Source organism: Vicugna pacos, chromosome 9, assembly GCF_048564905.1.
Source record: "Vicugna pacos chromosome 9, VicPac4, whole genome shotgun sequence".
NCBI classification, from domain to species: domain Eukaryota; kingdom Metazoa; phylum Chordata; class Mammalia; order Artiodactyla; family Camelidae; genus Vicugna; species Vicugna pacos.
In genome coordinates this window covers 53,615,998-53,640,027 of record NC_132995.1, presented here as the reverse complement: position 1 = coordinate 53,640,027, position 24,030 = coordinate 53,615,998, and the positions used below count along the sequence as shown (strand labels likewise).

The 24,030-nt window shown below is 40.5% G+C and overlaps 1 protein-coding gene across 1 annotated transcript in view; it reads right to left on the bottom strand.

The window, feature by feature from the left end:
• Positions 1-24,030, bottom strand: part of USP10 (ubiquitin specific peptidase 10) — a 66,853-nt gene that overhangs the window by 11,619 nt on the left and 31,204 nt on the right. The window contains exons 2-9 of the mRNA XM_072967848.1: positions 22,720-22,788; positions 18,101-18,161; positions 12,972-14,021; positions 4,238-4,329; positions 3,628-3,737; positions 3,144-3,199; positions 2,805-2,908; positions 353-452 (exon numbers count right to left, since the gene is read on the bottom strand). Of these exons, the coding sequence (XP_072823949.1) occupies positions 353-452; positions 2,805-2,908; positions 3,144-3,199; positions 3,628-3,737; positions 4,238-4,329; positions 12,972-14,021; positions 18,101-18,161; positions 22,720-22,788 (1,642 nt within the window). The remainder of the gene's footprint in view (positions 1-352; positions 453-2,804; positions 2,909-3,143; positions 3,200-3,627; positions 3,738-4,237; positions 4,330-12,971; positions 14,022-18,100; positions 18,162-22,719; positions 22,789-24,030) is intronic.

The following is a 24,030-nucleotide window of genomic DNA, read 5'->3' as shown; positions in this document are numbered from 1 at the left end:
AAATAAGGACAATGTGGTAACAACTGCAGAATCCAGAGGTTATACAGGTATTCATCAAACTATTCTTTCAGCTTTTCTGTATGTTTAATTATTTTCCTAATTAAAGACTGAAGGGAAAAAAGCAGAGGTTCTGGACAAATTTTTAAATACCCAAAGGTAATATTCTCAATGGTAACAACAGCAGTGTAAAAGTAACTAGTTATCTTAGTTAGCAAATAAGTGATTTCTGAAGGGCAAGTGACTGTTAGGGAAAAGGCAACTTAATATATGAGTGTATATGTAACATTTATTTTAAAATAACTCTTAAGAAAATGTTCTCACACAATTTTGCAGCAAGTACACAGTAACCTACTTTCATTATTTGGTGAGAGAAGTTTCTTTAGGTTCAACATTTCCTCGTGAAGTCCATTTAAAATGAAGCCTAAGTACTCCTCAGCATCTTCCTGTCGACCCTGCAAAGGTCAAATATGATCACATTAACTTTAACCGATTACTATCCAAGGCCTGCACAGAATATATTATCTGCATATTCAAACTGTGCCTTCTCAAATTTTCAAGAAGATGTAACGTATGGTGTTTCCCAAAAATCACATGAATTTTTCTTTGGACAGCTGAGATGGGCAGAGGAGGGAGGACTGGGGTGGTGGAGGGTGGCTAGAGAGACTAAACACTTATCCCTAAGTAACAGAGCTAACAGGGATTTTTAAAATTACACTTTTCTGTATTTTTGAAATTTTCTACAATAAACATACATTACCATTATAATTTTTTAAAAGTTTCAAATAAGCTGCTTTTTTGTTTAAACGAAGCAGAAAGACAAGAACTAGATGTCTAGGCAACCTCACTGCACAACCCCAGGGGATATCGTTCACACTGTAAGTTGTACAATTAGCAGCCCTGCATGTCTTCTTCTGTTTTTTTGAGGATGGGCAACCACAGGGAACAGGACACAAATCATATGTGAAAAAATACTGATTTAGAGTTAGCTGCCTGTTTTATACACATAGTAGTATAATCATTCGTAGATGAATCACACAATATAGTCACATAATAGTCCTACAATCTTACATTGGTTAAGTTTAATCATATAATTTATCATGTTCAGTTCATATTTCATTCTTTGGAGCATAACGTGTGTTCCAAAGAACTGTACATTCTTCTGCTTGTGGTCTCTGAGTAGATTTGTTTGCTCCAAATGGAACTGTGGATATATGGACAGCCGTTCTTTGGTGTGAGGTGCTCTGTGTATATGTGGGAAAGGGCAGAAGCTGGCACCACCCAAGACGCAGAAAACAGTTAACAGTGCTGGGAACGGCCTGCTTGCCAGGTTGGTCCTTGGCTGGCATCTGGGAACTTAGGTTTCGGGAGGGTTCGCACCATTCCAAGAACTGAGAAGGGAATGTGCCTAAATTGTGTGGTTTATGCTGAGCACTGGCTTTCCCGCTAGGAGTTTGGAATTTGGGCTTGTGTAAGATAGAGGGTGCCTATGTGACCAGCCCCAAATAAAACCCTTGGACTCTTGAGTCTCTAAGGAGCGTCCCTGGTAGACCACATTCCACACGTGCGTTCAGTCTGGTGCGGGAGGAGTAAAGTGAGTCCCGTGTGGCCGTGCCTGGAGAGGAGTCTTGAGGTTTCCTCAGACGCAGCCTGAGTCTCTACTCTGTGCTGACTCTGCTTTGTGTCCCTGTGCTGTACTGAATCAGAACTGATAGCTGCTTCTGAGTCCTCTGAGACCTTCGAGCAAGTCACCAAAGCTGAGGGTGGATTTGCGAACCCCAATCTAGACAGTAGTAATACAACTGAAAGACACAGGATTTCAGTGCTGCTCAACCACAGGAAGTCCCCTGAGCTGCACCTCGGCTCCACCTGAGCTGGGTGGCCCTCCACGGGCTTCTAAGGCAGCTGTACACACATCCATCCTGGTACTTGCCTTGTCTGTTTCCTTAGGTTATAGTTTGAACTCCCCTGACGGAGTATTATTTCCCATTACCTGCGAAACGTAAATTCTGAGCTTAACTCCTGAAGAGCCTCCCTGGTGGGATCAGGTACTGCACTGCCCTTGGCATTCACCTTTCTTCAAACAACATTACTTTGTTTAACTGAATTTTCTTGACTATTTTCCTAAATAATTTCCCTAAGCATCATTTCAATGACCTGTACTGACTCATCACAAACTCTGTTCAGAATAAAAAAACTCTCCAGTTAACTGTGCAAAAGGTGCCTCTGCTTTACTCTCAATGGCCGTCAGGGCCCTTCACAGGACCTCCTTGGCCCCTGGCCCCATGCCCTCAGTAGCCAAGTGTAGTGGTGAAAACGTAGGTAAGAGCGTCAAGGACCCCAGTGCAGGATAAGCCACCACAGCACATGAGTGTGACAGATGGCAGCTCTCCTGAGGGCCGACACTGTCCCCAGCCCACCACTCTGCCATCCTGAAAGGCAGCCCATGCACTGGGTAAAGAGCCGACTAGGCTGCCAGGCTCTGCCATTTATTAGCTAAGACCCTGGACAATGACTTCACTTTTCTCAAATGTAACATGCAGACAATAATCACAGTTTATTCACAGGGTTAAATACATTAATGTACGGCACGAACTTACAGCAGCAGTCGGTGCACAGTAAATGACAGTTGTCCCTGACTGCGATGGCTTTCATCCTACTCTTTAATTCATCCCAGCAACCTCCAGAACAAGCCCAGATCCAGTGAACACCCACTTAATCACCGCACTTCAAGCAGAGGGCAAGCACTGAATAAGCAACAGTTAAGGCACAAACTTCACACTGGCTACGTGACGGCAGTCCCAAACCTTTTCAGACAGGCTCGACTTGATAACTGTCAGGAGTCTATAAATATATGTGGGTTCAAAGGCAGCTCCAGGGCGGATATCCCTCACGATTTTATCCCCGAGAGCTGCAACGGAAACAGGACACAAATTTTCGTAACTAAATGAAGTCTTAAAAAAATGATGAAAAGCAAAATCATCAAAACCCTGCCCACCCCAACCCATGTCAAGAATAACACTGCCATAGCAACCTCTATGTAAAAGGACATTTTCTTTCCAGCAAGACTGAACTGATCAAAGTCAGCCATCTGACTTGATAACTTCCAATATGAAATGGAATCAGAAGATCTCGTTTTTACTCACCTTGTCTGGGTTTTGGAGGTACTGGCATATTAGTAAACTCATTCATTAGCCGAACACTAAACATGGAGGGAAAAAATGTTAAGTAGCACATTTCTACAAAAAGACATACTTTTACTGAAAAGCCTTGATGGCTAAGTAGAACATTATTAACTAGTGTGAAGACAGCAAACATCAGATAATCAATACTACAACAGCTGGTGAGTTCTTAAATCTTTTCAATAGAAGTTTTGGGTATATTTAAGTGATATAAACTGGTAGACACTAAAAATTTATTCAACTGACTCTAAAGAATACAGATAAAACAATGCTCCAATTCCATTTCTGGTTAACTTCCATACAAAATCATGAACAGTAAATTCTTTAAAAAATAGAATTACAGGACTCATTTGCAAAAACAGAATCAAGAGCTTCACTAAGCTATTTGAATCTAATTATCAGAAGGGAAGAAGCCCACCCCTTCCCACAGTTTTAGCACCTTACTTACAAGCTATCTATCATGGGTGTGGATGTACAAGGCCTTTGCACTTTTGAATACAGAGGAATGAACTTCATCAGGTGATACATCGGAGGGCAAGCAACCAATGCCTGCAGTGTCTAAATGATAGCAGAAAGGAAGCGTAAAGGAAATGAAACAGGCACTCCAAGTTGTTGAAAGGAACGCTGAAAACATGAGCGTACAAAACTAAGGCAAGAACACTGAACGACTTAGATATGAAAACACAAAAAGGGAATAAACCAAATAATCTCAGGGATAACTTGCCTTGTGATAGCCAAGAAATTTATATACAAGAACCTGATTCAACCAAGATAATCAATTAATACAAGATTTCCATTTGTAAGGGGTCACTCAGCCCTATTATTCGGGACCATTTTAATGAGAATAAAAATTGCCTTATTCTGATTCTGTCAGTCACACAGGTCAACAAATGACCTCCATTTTTTCGGTTAGGAATAACCCCATTTATACGCAGTAAGGAACCAAGGTTTTGGATTCACATGTGGAGCAGATGCCCACAGAAGCTGAACTAAGTGGAATGTGCCAGGAAGAGAAAGCTGTAGAAAGCCAGACTTGGGGCAGCATCTGAGAAGGATACAGCATTAATGTAGCACCAGTTTCCTTTATTGATCAGCCCACGGGGTTGCAGTGACACTGGCTTGTGTATCAGGGTCACGTTCTCCAGTAACTCTGCGAGGGAAGAAGCACAGGGAAGACGTTAACAGCGTCTGTTGGACAACTCTCTGGCTCCACTCTGGGAGCGTGAACCCCATCAGTAAAGCACACGTCCAAACAGAAGGCATCCTGTGCAAAACCTTTGTTCTGTTCAACATCATGTAATTATTTAACGACTGAAATTTTAAAAAATATTTCCCCCCAAACACCAACATTTATTTACCTTCCTGTGGTAATATAACTAGGGAGCACAAGAATCGTTTTAAAAAGAAACAGAGAAGGCTTAAAAAACAACACAACAGTATTAGGGAACAGATTAAAAAGACCAGCTACAAAGATGTGGATGTGAAGGACCCATCTCGTTCACGTCTGAGTGCCCAGCACACAACAGCGGGTGCTCAGGGGCTGTTCAGCGAATGGCAACCCTCCTTTTAGAAACAGTTGTCTCCTACTAACACTAAATTATATTTCTCATCAGAAGTCCCATTTAGGGACTGTGTGTACACTAGAACCCCTGATTCCATTTAAAAACAAGCTTCACTATCCTCAGATTCATCTTTTGACATTGTTCACAGTCTTAAGATAACTGTGAAAGCCATCTTTATACAATCAATGCTTTAATGCTTTAAATAATTAAGTCCTTTAAACATCCCCCTAACCCAGAAATGCTTTAAAACAAGAGAAGGTCTCCCAATGTCCCTTATGAATCGTGTAACAGAGATAGCTACATTATTTATGGACACCTTCTACACTTGACAAGTGCCGCACTTCCTTCTCAGTAATCCAGGAGAACCACCACCACCCTCTTTCCACCAAGAGGAAATTAAGGCTCACAGTTAATTAGCTCGCCTATGATCATGCAGGAGCCAGGCAACACAGGCAGCAACTGAAATCCATGATCTGTGACCACACTATACTGCCTCCCTTAATTTTTAAACCTGTATACCAGGGAGCATACATGTGGTAGGTATTAGCATTCATCCAAGGCATCACTTAAACCAAAGAAACTTCTCTTCTCTAAAAACACAGCTGGACTGACAGGTGGCCCCAGACTTAAGTACTGAAGAAATTAATTTGCAAGATTCTAATGTCAACACACACACCTCCCTCTCTCCTGTAAAGGTAAATGCTTTCTTCTAATTGAGGAAGCATAAGAATAACTTCCCCATTTATTATAAAATGCCGCATTACAGACTCAAGAGAATGCAATGAAATCTTTCAACAGGTAACGGGCTCCACTTCAAAACCCTTTTACTCTAAGGTTTCAGATGCTAATAATTTTCCCCACAAGCTAAAGATCTTCTACTTACAACGGATTTTTACATTTGTCTTTCAGCCATTTCTCACAAAAGCCCATACTTTCCCATGCATGCCAAAGAATGGTGATTATTCAACATAATTACTCTACCAAAAAATCTGAGTTTTCAAATAAGCATCAGTCCCCAATCAACACTCCAGCTTGACATCTGTGAATCTGCCATACATGGTATTTTTATGTCTAAAAACAATTATTTCTTACACAATCGTAAACTCAAAGCCACCTGTCTTCCCAGCACGAGGACCTCAGATAAATGACACACTGCCACTTGCTAAGTCCTGCCTGGCACCAGGTCCTGCAGGCACAGAGGTGACCGAGGCGGTGCCCCTGCTGCAGGAGAGCCTGCAGACCAGTGAAGAAGGGATGACATAGGGCAGACTAAGCTAAAGGGGGGTCCGTGGAGGAATACTCCACCCAACCCAAGGACTGGAGAAACCTGGCATGGCCAGGGGTCTGTGACGGCAAACGGCACTAGAAGAATGTCTCCAGCTGGGGTGCTGATGTCTTCCACCCAGAGAAGAAATGTGACAGGTAGGTGGGTTCTTTTTTGTTCTGTGCAGTGACGAGGGGATGAATTCATTTTTACAGTTTCAGATAAGAGGCACTCATGTGACACCAATAGAGTACACTGACATCACAGACCAGCAAGTGACATGTCTCTACTCACATGTGGACACAGGACCCTGCAGCTCAGGGCTTGAATTGTACATTCTGACAGCAAAGGGTCAGAAGTAGAACCAAATGTCCCAGTGACATGCTGAGGACAACTGGTGGTGGCAGAAGCAGGTCCAAGAGCCTCAAGGAGGGATGCAGAGTGGAGAGTGCTCACGCAGGCTCCTCTGGCCAGAGGCCCAGCTAAGGAGCGAGCCAGGAAGGGGCTGCTCAGGGGTTCACAGGATCGCAGGACAGAAGGAGCTATGGAAGGGCAGAACCACCAGGGTTTCGAAGGGAAACAAGTGAAAACAGCACTAGAGGCAAAGGCTCCCAAGGTAGGGCAGGGGTGGAGGGGACAGGGGAGGTGGCCTGATGATATTGATTCCTGCTCAACACACACACTGAAGGGAAACAGGAAGAAAATGACCAGGGACATGCACCCAAGACCAACCTGAAACCTCCCTCCTATGTCACCTGCTTTAACAGACTCAAAAATGTGCTTATAGATTGGTCAAAGTACTCAATTCGCATTTTGTTAAATTTTTAAAATCATTTATGACGAGGCCAACTCCACTCTCAAAGGGGAAGCATGTATAAAAATATCAAGAACTAACTGCTGTAAGCTAGAAAACCCATCTCCTCTTATGTTCTTAAATGAACTACATACCCAGAACAATCTGCACACCTAGAGGCTGAAACCCTCAAGGCCTGTGAAATCACAGAATACATCTGATTTAAAACTATTAACTGACTTTTTTCCAACATTTATCCAGGGAACAGTATGTATCGGTTGGACAGAACCGTTTAGTTTCTACAGCAACCCTTACTTTGAATCAATGCACACTTCAGGCCACTACTTTTGGTTTGTTTATTTTAAGGAATGGGTAGGTAAAAAAAAGTTTCACTGTGTCTTCCATAATATTAAGTTCAAGTCTCTTAGCATCACCTAGTGGTTTGTTCAGTAACTGCAAGTAACAAAACTTCCCAAGTAGACACACATGTCCAGAAGTAAAAAGGCAAAAACTCTGAAACATAAATGTATAACAAAAGGACATTCTGCTCTCAGTACATTTATTAGAGAATGTACTGAACTAGCTTCTTTTAAAGTCTTTAACATCCTTTGAGCGCCTTCTGGTACAATAAATACAGATGAATCAGTCTTTACAGACTGAGAACATACAGAGAAGAAACTAAGCAGTCTAGATTTTCCTTAACAATTGTGTTATTATTCTAGAAAATATTTCTCTACAGTGGCAAGTCTTTCATCAGCTAAAATACAGTATCACCCTGTTACATGGTCCAGTGACTCCAGATCTCAAAGCAGGACTGACTGACGCCTGCAGCCGTGCACACCTGGGTCTCGGGGTGGTGGTGTGTCTTGCTCACTGTCTCGGTTCCTGATCAACAACTGGCCTCACCCTGAGGGCTGTCTAAGGAACAAGACAGGAAAGGAACAGATGGCAGCTCTTACTAGGAGAAAGAGAGTCATCACTTGCAGAGGGGCTCCTTAGGGACAAGGCCCGCACTGTCAGCTGCTCTGTTGAGCCCCCCGTCCAGGCTGCAGGACTTACGGCCTCCTTCATTCCTGGTCCGACACTGCCCAGCCCACTGGCTCCACCAGTCTCCCAGCCTCCTTCCTTCCCTTGCACCCCTCTGCAAAGGACTGCTTCTCTCTTTCTCCTAGTAGGAGCTGCCATCTGTTCTTTCCTATCTTGTTCCCTGGACAGCCCTCAGGGCAACACCTGTTGTTACTGACCTAGATAGTGGGCAGCATACAGTTAAGTACTCACTAGACAGAAACGGGATGAATTCAACCTCTGGAGACTAAAGCTGTGGGTGTGGCACATGAATCCATTCCATTTGTCAGGAACGACCCAGTGGGGTTTAAAGGTCATCCTACCACACAGCGCAGAGAGCCTCTGGCAGCTGGGTGCACTAGTGGAGAGGCAGACTGAGGGCAAGAGTCCAGGAAGACAGAGCAGGCGACTAGGGTTCATGTCCTGGTCCTCCCTCTGCAGCCTGGAGCAGACAACACACTGCCCCATGCATGGTTATGCTGAGGACATGTGATAACGTAATATTGGGCAGCTCATTACAGATGCTCCATAATTCTTACCAGAAAATAAAGAGCTAATACAGGTGGGGAGAGAAGGAAAAAGGAAATTACTTTACGGAAGAGTTTAAGAGAACCAACACTTCACAGTACTCCAAGAAACGTTAGCTTAAATTCCTTAAAGTTAAGTTTTGACTATTTTATGAATATATACTAATAAAGTTACTCTCCAAATGGAATGAAAGGTAAAAAATTAAGGTTAAATATCTTATTGTCTAAGATTTTTGATTAAAAAACCAAGTGTCTGAACAATTTAAATGTTCAGTTTTACAATACATATAATTCCTGTAAAGTCACTGATCCAAATCCCAAAATGAATAGATCTTATTGCTGTAATTCAGAGGTCAATATTCATGACTTGCAGTTAAACCAGTATGAATTCTGATAATTTTTTGACATAACCACTGGCTCTACACTTCATTAAGTTTCTTTTATTAACAACATCACTGTTTCCATTTACTATTTTATTCCTAGCCCAAAGTCCAATAAGCACTGTAATTATGGAGGTCAAAATAATTAAAACCAGGAAGGGCAGCCTAAGGAGACAGAGAGAGTATTTCCTGAGGCTGAAACTTTAAATCTGACCTATGGTCCCAAGCCATCACTGTCAGTTTTCTATTTTACCATCCTTTAAGGCAAATAATCGTTAAGTTAACTCTAATAACAAACTTTCCCCTAGAGGCCTTCCTTTCAATCCATCACTGTTGGTGTAATTTACTTCTCAGATCCATTTAGATATTAAATTTAGGAAGGTGGCCCCCTCAACCATCTTTTCCACCGGAGTTGGTAGGGCTGCCCAGAACAATGTCATTAGAATGGCATGAAATGCCATGTGACTTCGTATCACATAAAAGATATGAAACTGACAACATTATCTTCACCTGTGTAATAGTTCATACATTAAATGAATTAAAGTTCAGCTTTCTTATGAAATCTGCTGACAGACAAAAACAGTGGTTAATTTCCTCTCTTATATATCAAAGACACATACAGTAGCTCACATCTGTTACAGATTACTCAAATGAAATCATTTATGAACTCAGTGGCAAAACTAGCACTGTAAACTCTTAAGTCAATATAAACTATGATTACTCTTATACATATTTTACGTATCAAATTTGTTTTTCTAAAATTAGGATTTAGGTCATATTACCATTTAAAATCCATGAAAATTCAAGGTGCAGAATTTTCACTGATTCTTAACGATCAATAACTGGCTCGTAATCAACATTCTGATGCTGTTGACCTGCTTTTCTGTCATCTTCCTAACTGTCCAGAACATTCTCCAAGTGTCTTTCTTTTCCTCATTACATCACTTTGGAAGAACACACGCTATCTTGGTTACCTAATCAGGTGGAGGACAGCAAAGTGACCAAAATGAACCACTACCCATTGGCCATAGATCAACATACGCTTTATAAGTGGAGGGGTCTCTGTTTAGTTCTATAAAAGAGACATAACAGAAATATCAGCAAGGACATACACCTGTCAACTCAGATATGGACTGAACTCCCTATTACCAGCACAATTCTGCGATTCCTGCACAGGTGCTGTTCCTTTTCAGGTGAGTGCACGCTGCATTATCACTGCCTTTGCTGCTTCAGGGAATTTGAAAATTCAAAGTAACTGAAAAATCATTTCCCAAGGATGGGGGAAATATAAAATTGATATATAAACCACCAAAACAAAGATCAATCAAGGTATATTTTTGTTTAAAATAAATACGAACCCAAGAATTCATTTTTCTGAGCAGATCTAACCTGCAATGATTTTGTTGCTCTCTCCAGCAACAATTTTTAGGTATTAAACTGTACAAAATCGTATATTAAATGTGTTTTAATGAAAATTCATAAGAAGTGATATTACTGTAGATACCTCAATTCCCTCACAGAACTTTTTTTTTAAAGCTGTCTAAGAACTCAGTTTACCTAGTTCTCTTATAACTGGAATTTAACCTCATTCAGTCTGGGTACCTGGTCTGGCCTCTCTTCCTGCCCACCATTATTTACACTCCTTTAAAACAAAATACACTGATGCATGATTTTAAAAGCAAAACATAAAATACAAAATAGCTCTATTTGTGATGTGAAGGCATCTGATACAATTAAGGTTTGGGATATGACAAGCGCTCCTCAGTAAAAACCCAAGAAGAGTTTAAGGTTCATCATAAGGATGTTTCATTTCCAACATCACACATATAGCCAACTCTCCACTACGTGAGCTAATGGCCAAGCAACAGCACAGATTATCCCTATGTTACTGGTAAATAAGCAGGTCATACTTACTCTCCAACATGGGTGAGCCTAATGTTCTGCAACTACTTTCAATACAAGTCATGAAGAATGAAGATTCTTAAGTTTCTTTCTCTCCCCTCCTGGCTCAGTCATTTCTACTGAAAAATGGCATATATACCCCCTATTCCCCGGACATAAACTCTAAACCACTCACTGAAACACAGATCCATCCCCAAGCCTCTGCAGTCCTTTTGTTCAGGTTCACCTTTCCTGCAGGGCTGTGGAAGGCATTCAGTGTTTCAGTCTAACTGCTCTTTCCTTCCATCTCCTTCTCTAATAATACTTTACACTCAAGAAGAAACAGCAAATGAAACAAAATGTTGACAAAATGACACCATGAAGATGGTCCTGCCACCAAGAAGGTGAAAGCAGACCCCATTAAAGTGATGGATAAACAGACTACGGGGTAATCAAGAGCTGGTTGTTTTTCACTTCAAAATGTCTTCTGTGATTCTTTTTCTTCATTTACAGCTGATTTGTCTTTCTGATTTGAATTTCACTTGTGGTTATACAGAAATTACTTAGCATTTATTAGGCATAGACTTTTAATGACAAGGCAGGTGATCCAGAAATGCAGACCTAATCAAAAATAGGATTAGGAGAATAAATGGGGAGGGGGGGAGAGATACAAAAACAATTACTTGAACTGTTGGAGCAATGCTCTTCACTGATACAAATAACTAAGACCCCTACTTTCAATATTTCAGAAAGTAGGTTAACATTAGATTTTAGCAGGTCAACTAGATTTTAACATACATAGCAAATTATATATTAAATCACATTTAAAGTCATATGACTAGAATGCTTTAAAACATTTAAATGAATCTTTTCCTTTAAAACATTTAAAATGAAGCTTTTCCTTCTTATTTTAAATAAAGATTGAGAAAGTTTCCCAGGAATGGGAGGTTTTCCTTTGTGGAGCAATTTTTAAGAATACACATACAATGCCTTCTGACTTTGAACCTAGAATGTACATTTTTAAAAGTATCCCACCAAATATTTCTCATAATAGGTTAAAAGTAAACTTTTAACTTAATGATCTATACAAAGACTTATATTGTCTTTTCCTGACTGTAATAGCTTTCCCTTGCAATGAATACATTTTAAAAGTTATAATAAAAAAAACACCCAAATAATCTAAAAGCTATAATTTAAAAAACCCAAATGATGACTGGTTTATCAATGAACCTCTCATTTTAAGAGAATTCCAGACCCCTAGATTATTCAAAATAATGTATTCTGCATAAGGAATAAAATGCTTACTTAAAAAATTTTTAAAGTATTGCTTGCTGTCATCTTACTGCCATCAAAAGGATGTATTCTATAGTTGATGGAATTCTGATCATTCACAGAAGGGTATGCATCTTGCATCTTGCTAATGCTTTCATCCTCACGCTAGTAATGTCAGGTATCCCAAGATGTTAAATTGGGAAAGATCACAAAAAGCCTGAGTAGGACAGCTTGTTCTAACTCAGCTAATGGGGCGAGAATCTGAGGAGCAACCACTGAACTCCTGGATGCAACGAAACCTGAAGAACTAGCCCTGGCTGCTTAGATGCAGATCAGCATACCCACTCCTCTTGGTTTCTGACTTCCTACTTGAACTTTAAAAATTGCAAATCATGCAGCTTGACAGTTCTACTGTGAATTAATCCTACTTTTGAGTCTCAGTACTTCAAAATAACATAAACCTTCGGCCAAATTGTGAGTTTTTCTTCTCCTGTCAGGAGCCGACCTTGGTGAACTAAAACTGAATAAAAATCCATTTATTCAACCCAAAATTGGCATTAAAAAGAAAAAAACCTGAACACTTTCTTATATCCTAAGAGAGAAAGAGAAACAGGGCAAAGTGAGTCCAGATTAGGATTATGACACCAAAGGTACACAACAGCTGTACCACAGATAGGACTGTCCATGGTGGTCGTACAACAGAACACAATTACTTGATCAAAAGGCAGGAAATGGAAATGTAATCTGTCAACAAAATGTACTGCTAACGACATGGATTTTTTTCTTTTACTTAACATAATGGATGTGACCTCCACCTCTACCCCATTTGCTTATATATCATTTTACTCTTAGTACTTTTAAATGTTTAGATGACATTTAAGGCACAGGCGTTCTTCAGAAATCCCTCTAACATACAGGTCAGCTACTATGGCTATGGGTAACAATATACCACCACAGTTTTTAGCCCAGACTTTCTCAAACTTCTCGTTCAACAGGCGATGAGACCTGCTCCCATCTTCACTTTAGACCTGTACCTTTTGAACTGTACCTGCAATCTTTATGGCTACAGGATCCTCTGAAACTGGAACCAGCCCTTCCTTGATTTCGGCCTGCTTTTCGGGGACAAGGGGAGACGTGGTGGGAGGGGAATACTTAGTTTCCATGGAAGCCACGGGCGAGGAGGAGGAGGAAGAGGGCTTAGAATCATGAAAGAGACTGGCCCATGACTTAGCAGGCTGACTGGTGGGAGTGGTGCCCACCGCAGAGGTCGGGGTGTCCGCAGGAGGCGAGGTGCTCTCGGCTTTCGTCGGGTCCGAGTCCGTGCTTTCCACAGTGTGCAGCTCCACCCCGTTGGCAGCTGTGCCCTCGCCCAAGGATTCAAGTATTTGTCCGTTAGCAACTCCAAAGTTCTCAGTAGTATCGGTCCCACAATAAGGCTGAGCCACAGCTGTCCTCAACAGGGCATCCCTGCCAGCCTCTGCGGGGAGGCAGGATTGTTCAAAGTCAGCCCCTTGGCAGCCTTCAGGCTGCCCTGCAGTCCTGGCCTCACTGTCGAGGGCTCCAGGAAAAGAACCACCAGGCACAGCATCACTGACAAAGTCTGTGGAGTCCTGAGGGCTGCCACAAGTCCTGAGTGTCCCCGAAGGGGGCAAATCACCCATCAACTCTGCATCCTCTGGGCCCACACTGTTTGGGACCGCTGGGTTGGCATGGCCATTGACCAGAGCTTCTGTGGAAGTACCAACCTCATTGCCATCTTTCAAGTAACTGTAATATCCAGGCGGACGTTTTTTCTTCTTTTTACGCTCCCTTTGTCCAAGACCACCTGAGACACCATCGGCTTCCAAAATTTCCGCCTCCACATTAGAGCTGCCATCCAGAGCAAGGGCAGAGCCTGGGTATTGGCAGTCAGAAGGGCTGTAGTTAACTTCTTTATCTATGTCATCAGGGGTCTTTTTGGAAGTTGTGCAACTAAGAATAAATTCAGGGGCCTGAGGATTCAGTGTGCTTGAAATACTGTAGTTTGGAGTTCTCGGCAAAGTGTCACTGGGTTCGATAACTTCGTTAACACCAAATTCAATTCTCTGACAGTCTTGTCCTGTTTAGAAAGAAAACAGTATGTAAACATCCCACTAGTTAAGAACACAGTTATACAAACTATAAAAGTCTCAGTAATTATTTCTTTTGGAAACTGACACCCTAAAGTCTTGTAGTAATTAACAAAGCTTTGACATTTAATTTCTGTAGTGAATGAATAACTTGCTGAAAATATATAACTACATAATTATATTTAGTTTGTGGATATGAAATACAGAAGCCTGTATTTATTTTCTGCTCTCAGGGTAGCCAAGGGAGACTTTCAGAAGGTAGAAATTAAATGAAATTATAATGGAAAACAAATAATATTCTGCCTGTCTGAAAACATCCTTCAATGAAATCTGACTTTATTAGCTTACTTTATGCCTGAGACTAGGGTATATGTATTTTGGACAATTGAAAAAAAAAATCAAGATTACTAAGGGATTCCAAATTCATTGCTATGTATATGGCTTCTCTAATTCATGTAATAATAATTTACAAAGTATGAATTACACAAAAGCACTCTTTTGAATTATCTGTCTCCTGATCTCCTCTACACTCTTAACTGCAGTCTGAAAATGAGATTGCATGAGAGCGTGTGAGTTCCACTAAATTAATTCATAGTGGATTAAATTCCATGGGTAATGAAGATACTCCCAAAAGATCAAGTTAGAACTACAAATCTATAAAAAAATGTCCTCGGAACGCTTCGGTACTTCCTCCCCACTGACAATCTACATATTTTATCTGTTCTAAGATGTACATTTTTTCATAGTTCACATCTCTGATATTGAGTTTTAGAATCAACTGAGTCTTTCAACACACACCAAGCACCAATGTCATCTTATATCTGATGAAAGAGTTACACACGTTGAAATAAAGGATACATGCTTTTTAAATTCACTTTTAGTGCATAGCTGATGATTTCTCCATGTACAGCACAAAAGGCCAACTTTTTTCAAGGCATGTATTTCAAGGGAAAAAAAAATCACAATACCAGAAGAACCATATTCTATTATAGAAAACTGAATATATTTTACTTTGGAAGTCTTTTTAGAGAAGGAAAAACAGCCCCAGAGAGGGGCCAGGGGCCTCAACAGTTTCTTAATTCTTCATTTGTTTTGTTATCGCACGCCCTGAGGGTGGGGAGAATACACCAGCCCAATGGCAAAAAGTTCCTGAAAAAGGAACACTTATGATGATTACAACAAACTGCAAGCTTTCCTATAAAGCCATGAGATGGCAATTTGAATCCTCTGGCCCCTGAGCACTGATTTGCTGTTTCCTTATTTTGAAAATAATCACCTAAGAGAAATTAATTTCTCTCCTATTATACCTAAAAGTGAACTGTCCAGTTTGCTTCCAGGCATTGCCTGGACTTTTCGAGGATGCAGTGCTATTACACGGACTGAAATGGATGTGCCTGAAGAAGTGAAGACGACTCCGCAAGGGGTGGCAGCCCTTTGGGGACTGTCTGTGTATTGTGAATCACATTAAAAATTAGTATGTGGGTGTGTGGGTATAGCCCAGTGGTAGAGTACATGCTTATTAGCAGGCATGAGGCCCTAGGTTCAATCCCCAGTATTTCCATTTAAAAAGAAAAAGCACATGCTGTATCTCACAGCTTGTGCCAGATTTTGATTATAGACACAGTGCCTTCCACATCTCAATTCCTAATCTTATCATACCATAAAACATTCTAAAATGTGATGTGACATTAATGGAAACATTTCAATACGCTACAGTTTTATCAAAACATTTACCCAAGATAGTGTCTGACCAAATCACTGGAAGGCAGATTCCTACCCAGAACAGTTCCTTTTTTCCATCCAGGAACATCTGTCATGGCCATACGGATGCAGTGCACTGCAGGGCAGAGAAGTCAGGACAAGCCCAATCTGTCAGGCAGGAAGAGTAGTGGAAGGCCTGCAAACTTGGGCCTCAAACAACCCTATCAACACACTGGGTAAACGGGAACTCAGCACTCAGGTCAATGCAGATAGTGGGGAAAGAAAAAACAGCTCAGACAAAACAATGACATCTTCACATAGCTTTTCTCAAAGTCTACTCACTGCAGCCACACAGCACAGCAGCCTGGGGAGCCCGGACAGGTCACGAGCTGGCAGAGGCACTCAGGTGGTTCTCCTGCCCACAACTGTCTGGTAACTGCTGCTTTAGTGGCTTCCTCAGCTGATTTCTCCAATTAACTCTTAAGTCAGTCAACTTGATAATGGAGCACCTAGCGATAGGCAAAGTGCTTATGCGGGGTGTGTGTCAGAGATTAGCAAGGAGAGGTCCCTGCCTCAGGGAGTTACATCTACTAGGGAGACAGACACAAAAGATGAAGATGGCAGAGGGAGGGTAAAATGAAGCTTCAAGAGCTTTACAAAAAAGAATGCTTCCGGACACAAAAAAGAGATCCATTTCAATCAGAAGATATGCAGAGATCAGTGGCTATTTCATGCTTTGGGAACCGACTCAAAAAGGCAGCTGTATAAAAGGTATGCTGGGAGTCCCCGCCAAGAGCCTGCGTGGCTGGCTATGGTGGGAAGTAGAACAATTCATTCTAAATCATTCATCCAAAACCATACTGCAGGTTTACAACACTGCAGATAGTACACTGTGCAGCTGCTCAACGCAGAAGTGGATGAACTGTGGTCTCTGCCACCCACAGCTGAACTCTGTCTAAAGAGGGAGGCAGACTCATCCCTGGACAGTGGACTAGAACTGTAAGAGAAATAAAAGTAACAGAAACAAGACAACAGAAAGGGCCTCAGAGTATAGGGACCTTCAAGCTGGCCTGTCACTAACCATGTGAGCAGCTGTGTTACTGGCAGATTAAAAGATGGACCTAAGTGAAGAGAGGAGAGAATGGAGAAAAAGAGCCAAGAAGTGTAAGTGAACAGGGATGCCAGCCTGGAAGGAGGGAATGGACGAGAACACTGAGCGGCCGGATGTTAGGAGGATGCTGAGGCTACCACCTGGACTAGAAAGGAAGCAGTGACATGACAGGGAAAGTAAGGAGCCTTTTCAAGCACTGAGTAAACACCTGCAGCACAACTACTATGCGCAAAGCACATGAAGACAAGGAGAACCTCAACCAAGACCACCAAGCCGCTCCAGAGGGTGGGTGGTCCAGCAAGGGTGTGTGGGTCCCTCCAGTTCTGCTCATTTAACTCCCATCCTAAGCCATCATTTGAACTGCTCTTTCCCTTGTGTTCCTTATAAAGCTGCTAATAATTTTAGATATAACCACTTCCTGATTTTACTGTAGATAACAAGTTCAGTCTTTCTAAGATTTATATTTAAATCTAAATTATAATAAAGCCCTTTTATGAAAGGTCTGACAATGCTAATGAAACAGGGAACAAAATCCCGCTCTCAGAGAAAAGGTTCAGCCTCTGAGGCCAGCAGAGACCTTTAACACCTAAGCAAATGGTCTAGGCAGGTCTGATCTGTGCAACCACAGCCCAGCTGGCAAGATTAAATGACCCTGCTATCACTTAAACACTGGATACTTAATACAAAAGGGTTGTATCTCAATAAGCACCATCTCCAGTAATCAGCTCAAAGTCTCGGCCAGAGGGGGAAAAAAAAAAACCAAGAGGTGAAGAGGTCACCTGAACTCCCAAGGGCCTTGGTGACAGACGGGGACATAAATGTAAACTGCAGGAGAACAGATCTGAGCAGCCACTGACCGGGGCGAGAAGCACATGTTTAGAGACTGGCCAGCTCTGGGCCCAGCAGCCACTGCATGCAGACAGAAAAGCCCACTTCAGAACCTTTACAAAGAGCCTTGGCCATGAAGGCCACCCCTGTGCCACTGATGACTGTCAGGAAAAAACAGAAATGAGCAACCAGCTTTTTAACTCAACCTTGCCCATCTGACACACTGAAGCAAAGAATAAATTGTAATTCTTTAGTCAAAACAGTTCTGTGATTAAATCTGCTACAGTTTACAGCAAAAATATTGAACAGTAAGGGAATGTTTATTCAAAAAGAATGAATGAACAGAAAAATGCTGTTTCCAGAAAGCCTGCCCACCCAGCACAGGGCCAGGATAGGCATCGGGGGAATAAAGAGGAGAAGGCCACTTACCATCGGGTAGTTCCCCGGAATCCTGTGCACCGCACAGAACTGTTCCGCCGTATGGAGGGAGCTGCACAGGGAATTGGAAAACAAATCTTAATTCAACAAAATGTTAAAAGCAGCACATGCTATCTTGTTAAAGCAACCTTCATTAAAACACTTTATCCACTCAACTTATGATATTATTTTTATAAAACAAGACAGATGGACACACAGTAAAACTAAACATCATTTTAAAACACATCAGAATGCTTTTCAATATTTATTGCTATTAAACAGATACAAAAATGAGGCCCAAAAAATGGACTCCAATGGACACATCAATCAGCTACAACGAAAGGCTCATGACACCAGTCCTTTCAGAAGAGTTGGACCGCCCACAGATACGACAGCCACTTTTCCACCCACTAGTAAAGAGGCTCTTAACGACCATCTGCACACTTGAGGTTCCCCATCACTCCATGTCTGCTCAATGTCAGAGGCAGGAATCAAGCCCAGACAAAGAGAGGACAACGTTCCTGGGAAGGAAAAGCCCGGGAATCAGGGCTGCCTGTTTAACACGGGACTTTAAATACCTGAACTGGGGGCTATAGATCACACTGCTTGTTTGGAAGACAGAAAGCAAAATGGTAAGTGTCTGAGCTCTTTGTACAATGCAGGAAGGTATTATGAATATAGCAAATTTTTTCCTTCCTAGCCATTCCATAATACGTAGGAGATGGGAATGTTCCAAATGGGTATGTCTGAGATGAGAAAGTTTAGGATGGGAAGGGGTGAGGACGGGAAGGGGTAAGGTAAGTGGACAGGTAACTGCTACCTGAATGCAGAACAAAACAATGACACCCTACCACAGCTTTTCTCCAGGCCTGCTCGCTGTAGCACACACAGCACCATGGCCTGGGGGGCCTGGACGGGTCCTGAGCCTGCAGTGTTCAGAGGCACCCAGGTGATTCTCCTGCCCACAACTGTCTGAGAAGTACTGCTTACGTGGCTTCCTCTGTTGACTCCTCCAATCAACTCTTAGTCAGTCAATTCAATCATCAGAGATAAAAGTTTATCACTCCAAGTAACCAAGTTCTCTCCTGAGAGGATTAATGACAAATAAGAAGCTAAGAAAACAAAGGGTGATTCAAAAGGAACTGACCGCTTTCAGGACTTGAGAGCAGCAGGTGTGACCCCCACTCGGGGGCACCTGGTGTTCACCACAGGGACACAAGGAGAGAAAGCACTCTGTGTGCGAACTGGACCGCAGTTGGCCTTGCACTTCCAAGGACATTTGCACACCACTCAAAAGCTCATGGTGGTGTCCCGTGTTCACCACCCGCATGGACACACAGAGCAGAAAGGTTATGTCTGAGGAAGCAGCAAAGGCTGATTCCCTCCGCCCTCATCCAAGTTTAGCCAACTCCCATACACAAAACACCTCCTTTTTCTCTCAGTGGCACGAGGGTGCCCCCTGGTGATGGAAATCCACATAACTGTAAGGTGCTCAAAAGTACTTTACTTTGTTTTTTAAAATCACATTTTACTTAGACACAAAACCTAGTAAGTGGTAAAGTCAGAATCTGAAAACAGACCACCTGGCAGACTCCAGGGCGATACTGCCGTTCTCTGTTCGTGTGCTTACAACATTTATTTTGGTCTACTAATCTGGTATGAGTCTAACTGTGGAAATTACTGAATGCTTAAATGAGTTCAGACACAGAAAAAAATGCATGTGTGTGTTTCTTTTTTACTCTATAGCACTGCATATAGTACCTTTAATTCAGCAAACCTCTGTCACTTCTAAGATGCCCCTTTGTCTCACAAACTCACCAACATGCACATACTTGTGACAAACTACAAAGTATGTAATTGAGCTTTATTGTCAAATCTTAATTAAAAGAATACAGTTAGACTGTGGTGTTAGTAAGTACCACCATTATTTCACTGTGGTTCAAAGACAGAAATCAAAATTTGAATAATTAGTACAGTATACAGAGTACAACCTCAATTAACACTAACACTTGGGGAATACAGGATCTGATTATATTTATCCTTAACTGACTTTTTAAAATTACAAAACCCTAAACTTCAATACTTATTCAGTAGAATTCTAAAATGCACAGATATATATTACTGCCTTAGGGAATACAATGTATAATTTAGCTTTGACAGAATAAAATACCACAAACTTTATACCCCAAGTCACACATTTTGTAAAGCAGACACCTGCTCATGAAATCAATGTTTCACTTTTTTAAGAGTAACAGCTGAAACTTACACATGTATGTGAGCATTTGTGTATGATTAACTGTAAACTAATTTCAACATGACTGATGTGCAAAGAAAAAAAAAATAATTTAGCTTTGACTATTTCCTGTCTCATATCCTTAGACTTCTTAAAATTATAACTGCTAGCATCAACAAACGTAAGAGAGATGGTTTTGAGCTGAATTTATTCATTTTCTAAAATGAAACCTGATACAAGCTTTATCTTCTTTGATTTCTTTCTCCTAAAGTAAAAAAAAAAGTAATAAATCTTTTTTACATTTGCGTAGTCTAAATAATACTTTCAATTTGTTCCATTTAATCCTACCTCCACAACCCTAAAAATATTTTTAGAATTCAATAAGCCAAGGTGAAGAGTGAAGGACTTCTCAAGGTCACAAGTGGCCCACCCAGACTCTAACCCTATTCTACATACTTAAATTTCTCTTGCCCCATTTTACCGAGCAAAAGAGCTCCATATATGAATATTTAATATGCATGCAAATATACAAATGGGTATATTAAAAGATCTGAAATTAAGGTGTCTAAGATGCTAAATTTCATTAAAAGTTAACTAAGATTTTGCTTAATATATACTTATTTCTTCCCCCTTTCCTCATTTTCAATGCAATTTCAACAGTTTTCATATTTAAAACATCAATCTGAAAAAGTTTTCCAGGTAAGTTTTTATTAAACTAGAACAGATACTATTAATCATGTAAGAGCTGACATAAAAGAAGACCCAACTGAAGATATATACCACAATCATGTTTACGAAAACTGCTGTAAAGATATTAATTCTACTACAAATTAATCCATAATTTTAACACAATTCCAAATGACATTTCAACAAGATTTTTCATAGAACTTGAAGTGCTGATCATAAATTCCTAAGGAAGAGTTAAGGATGAAAAAGGGGCAAAATGCTTTTAAGTATAAAAAGTGTGTGTCCTACCACAAGACTGATTACAAAGCTGCAACAATTAAAACATGGTACGCAGACAGAGATAAAGCAAAAGGCACACAGAACCAGTGGAGCACGCGTGGAGACATGTGTGCGGCCCGACAGGAGCCCCACCTCACACACACACAGTCAACACCTCAATCTCAGTGTTACTACATACTAAACTGAAAACCAAAAACTCTAAGTAAAACTTTTTAGAAGAAAACAAATGTCTTTATTACCTCAGGGAAGGGAAGAATTTCTTAGAAAGACATATTTTTTAAACCAAAAATCCAAAAACCATGAGGAAAAAAATCAATACACTTGACATTAAAAGTTAAAAATGTACTCCCCTTACCCAGGAAAAAAAAGTGTATCATATATGAAGCTTAAAACCCCTTATGAGAGAAGATACCTGCAATATGCGAAACCAGAGATTATGAATCCTATCAATAAGAAAAAGACAAGCCATCTGATAAAAATATGGACAATGGATATAGATCAGGTAATACGTAGAAGCAGAAATCTACACTGTTAACAGACATATCAGAGTAATGAAATAGTGCTCAACTGTTTATAATCTGGGGAATATAAATTTAAACAATAAAAATCCATTTATTATCCATCAGGTTATAATTATGCTCATACTAAGAATTAGCAAGAATTTTTTTTTAATGAGATCCAAAAACTCTCATGCTGACAGGAAAGCAGACTGTTAAAATCACTTAGAAAGCAGATTCACAGTCTCTAATAAAACTAAAGATGCTTATTCCTTGCAGAGCCCAGCAATTACATTCTTAAGAATAGTTCCTGGAGAACCCCACAGAAGAGCATGAGGAGATATGACACAGTATGTTTACTGCCACACTTCTGTAATAATGGGAGAACTGAAGATCTAAATGGTCCTAAACAGGAAAAAAGGCAAATAAAGTGTGGTATGTTCAATATTTAACAATTATAATCAAAGAACAAGAACATAAATGTACAGATAAATCTAAAGAATATTTAGCTTAAAAAAACTACAAAATGATGCAAACAGCATAAAACCACTTACGTGACATTTTAAACCACACAAAACAATACAATGTACTATCTGTCCGACTACATGTATGCAGTAAGAGGTGAAAACCATAGTCAGGAAAGAATACTTAGCAATTTCAATAGAGCCAGTAATTCTGGGGAAGAGGGGGAATGAGATGGGAGAGGAGACAATGGAGGCTTCAATTCTATCTGTAATGTTTTGCTACTTATAAATATAGCAAAGTGTTCAGATTAGTCGAATCTGATTGGTGGGTTCAGTCATTTCTCATACTAGTCTCTATATTTCTCTACATGCTGGAACTTTTAATCAAAAACATAAATTAAAAAATAAAAAATAAACATAACTATCAATTATATCTACACCCATACTCAATAAAACAAAGTTTTGTCTTACCTCAACTGAAGAGCGAGGAGTCACGAAGAATTGATTGAATTCATCAGGGCTAAAATCTCCAAAAATATACTGAAAAAAAGAAAATCACTGATCACATAAAATACACAAAAAATATACTTTCAGAAAGAAAAAATGCTGTATCACACCAATCCTATAAATAATTGGGCCAGAATCCCCAAGACCCTTCCTCAATTAAACAAATCAAGATTCTGCAAACTGAGATTTCTAGGTGTAGCATTTTTCAATTACAAACAAGAAAATACTATTTAGATTTTCCATAAATTGTCTAAGAACACTCTAGAGCTGATAAAGCTTACTTTGAAATGGGTCAACTTTGTTCATCAAACTCATAAGCAGATTCCTGCCTGCAGGAGAATTTTTTGGTTCACAGATATGCCTGGTCATTCCATTTACTTTCTGTTGACTCATGTCACCACCTCCATTTCAATGTTCTCTTACATACTAAAGAAAAGTAGAAAAAGTGGTTCAAATGGGGAGATAGGGAAATCCAAAAATGGGAAATGTTAATGACCCTGAGGGATGAACTTCTAAAAATGAGTGTAATTTTTCATCTTAAAAGCACTGGAACAGAATACACAGAGAAACAAGTTACTCGACAGACACATACCTCATTGTGAACTCTCAAAGAATTCTGAACGTTACTTTCTGAAAAACTGGCACACTTGCACGGAAGCACGTTTGGTGAGTGCCCAGCAGTTCAGATTCTCCCTGGAGCTTCAAGAAACAAGTCACTGACAAGAATCAGTATGACTACATTCCCACAACAGAGAGTCGCTCACTAACTCATTTTATCAATAATCAGTGAGAGCCTATTAAGTTCCGTGCACAACAAATGGCAAGTTGGATTGTGGTGCCTCTGCTCCGACAGATGTGAGTCTAGTAACCTGCAGGGAAATTCACTGTAACTAAGTACTATATAAATGGGTAATATACGTTACTATTCTAACTGTGAATAAATGGCAACCAACTCTTAGCATGTTGGTAAGAATGCACCAGCATTTCTGAGGAAAACATTTCTGGAGGGTATGTTCCGGCAACAGCCACCAAGACTATAAATACATACTAAAAACAAACACATCTTGACATACTACTTGCAAAAGCATACACTTGCAAAAGTCCAGAAAGAAACTCTAAATTGACAGTAATGATGAAAATACAGAATTCCAAAAACAATTTAGAAATGGTCTTCTGAAATACTTTCTCCCCTGACCGAAATACTTCAGTTGTGAGCTTAGATGGTCTTATCTCCAAAACTGGGGGAAAGCTGTATTAATTTCACTCCAGAACAAT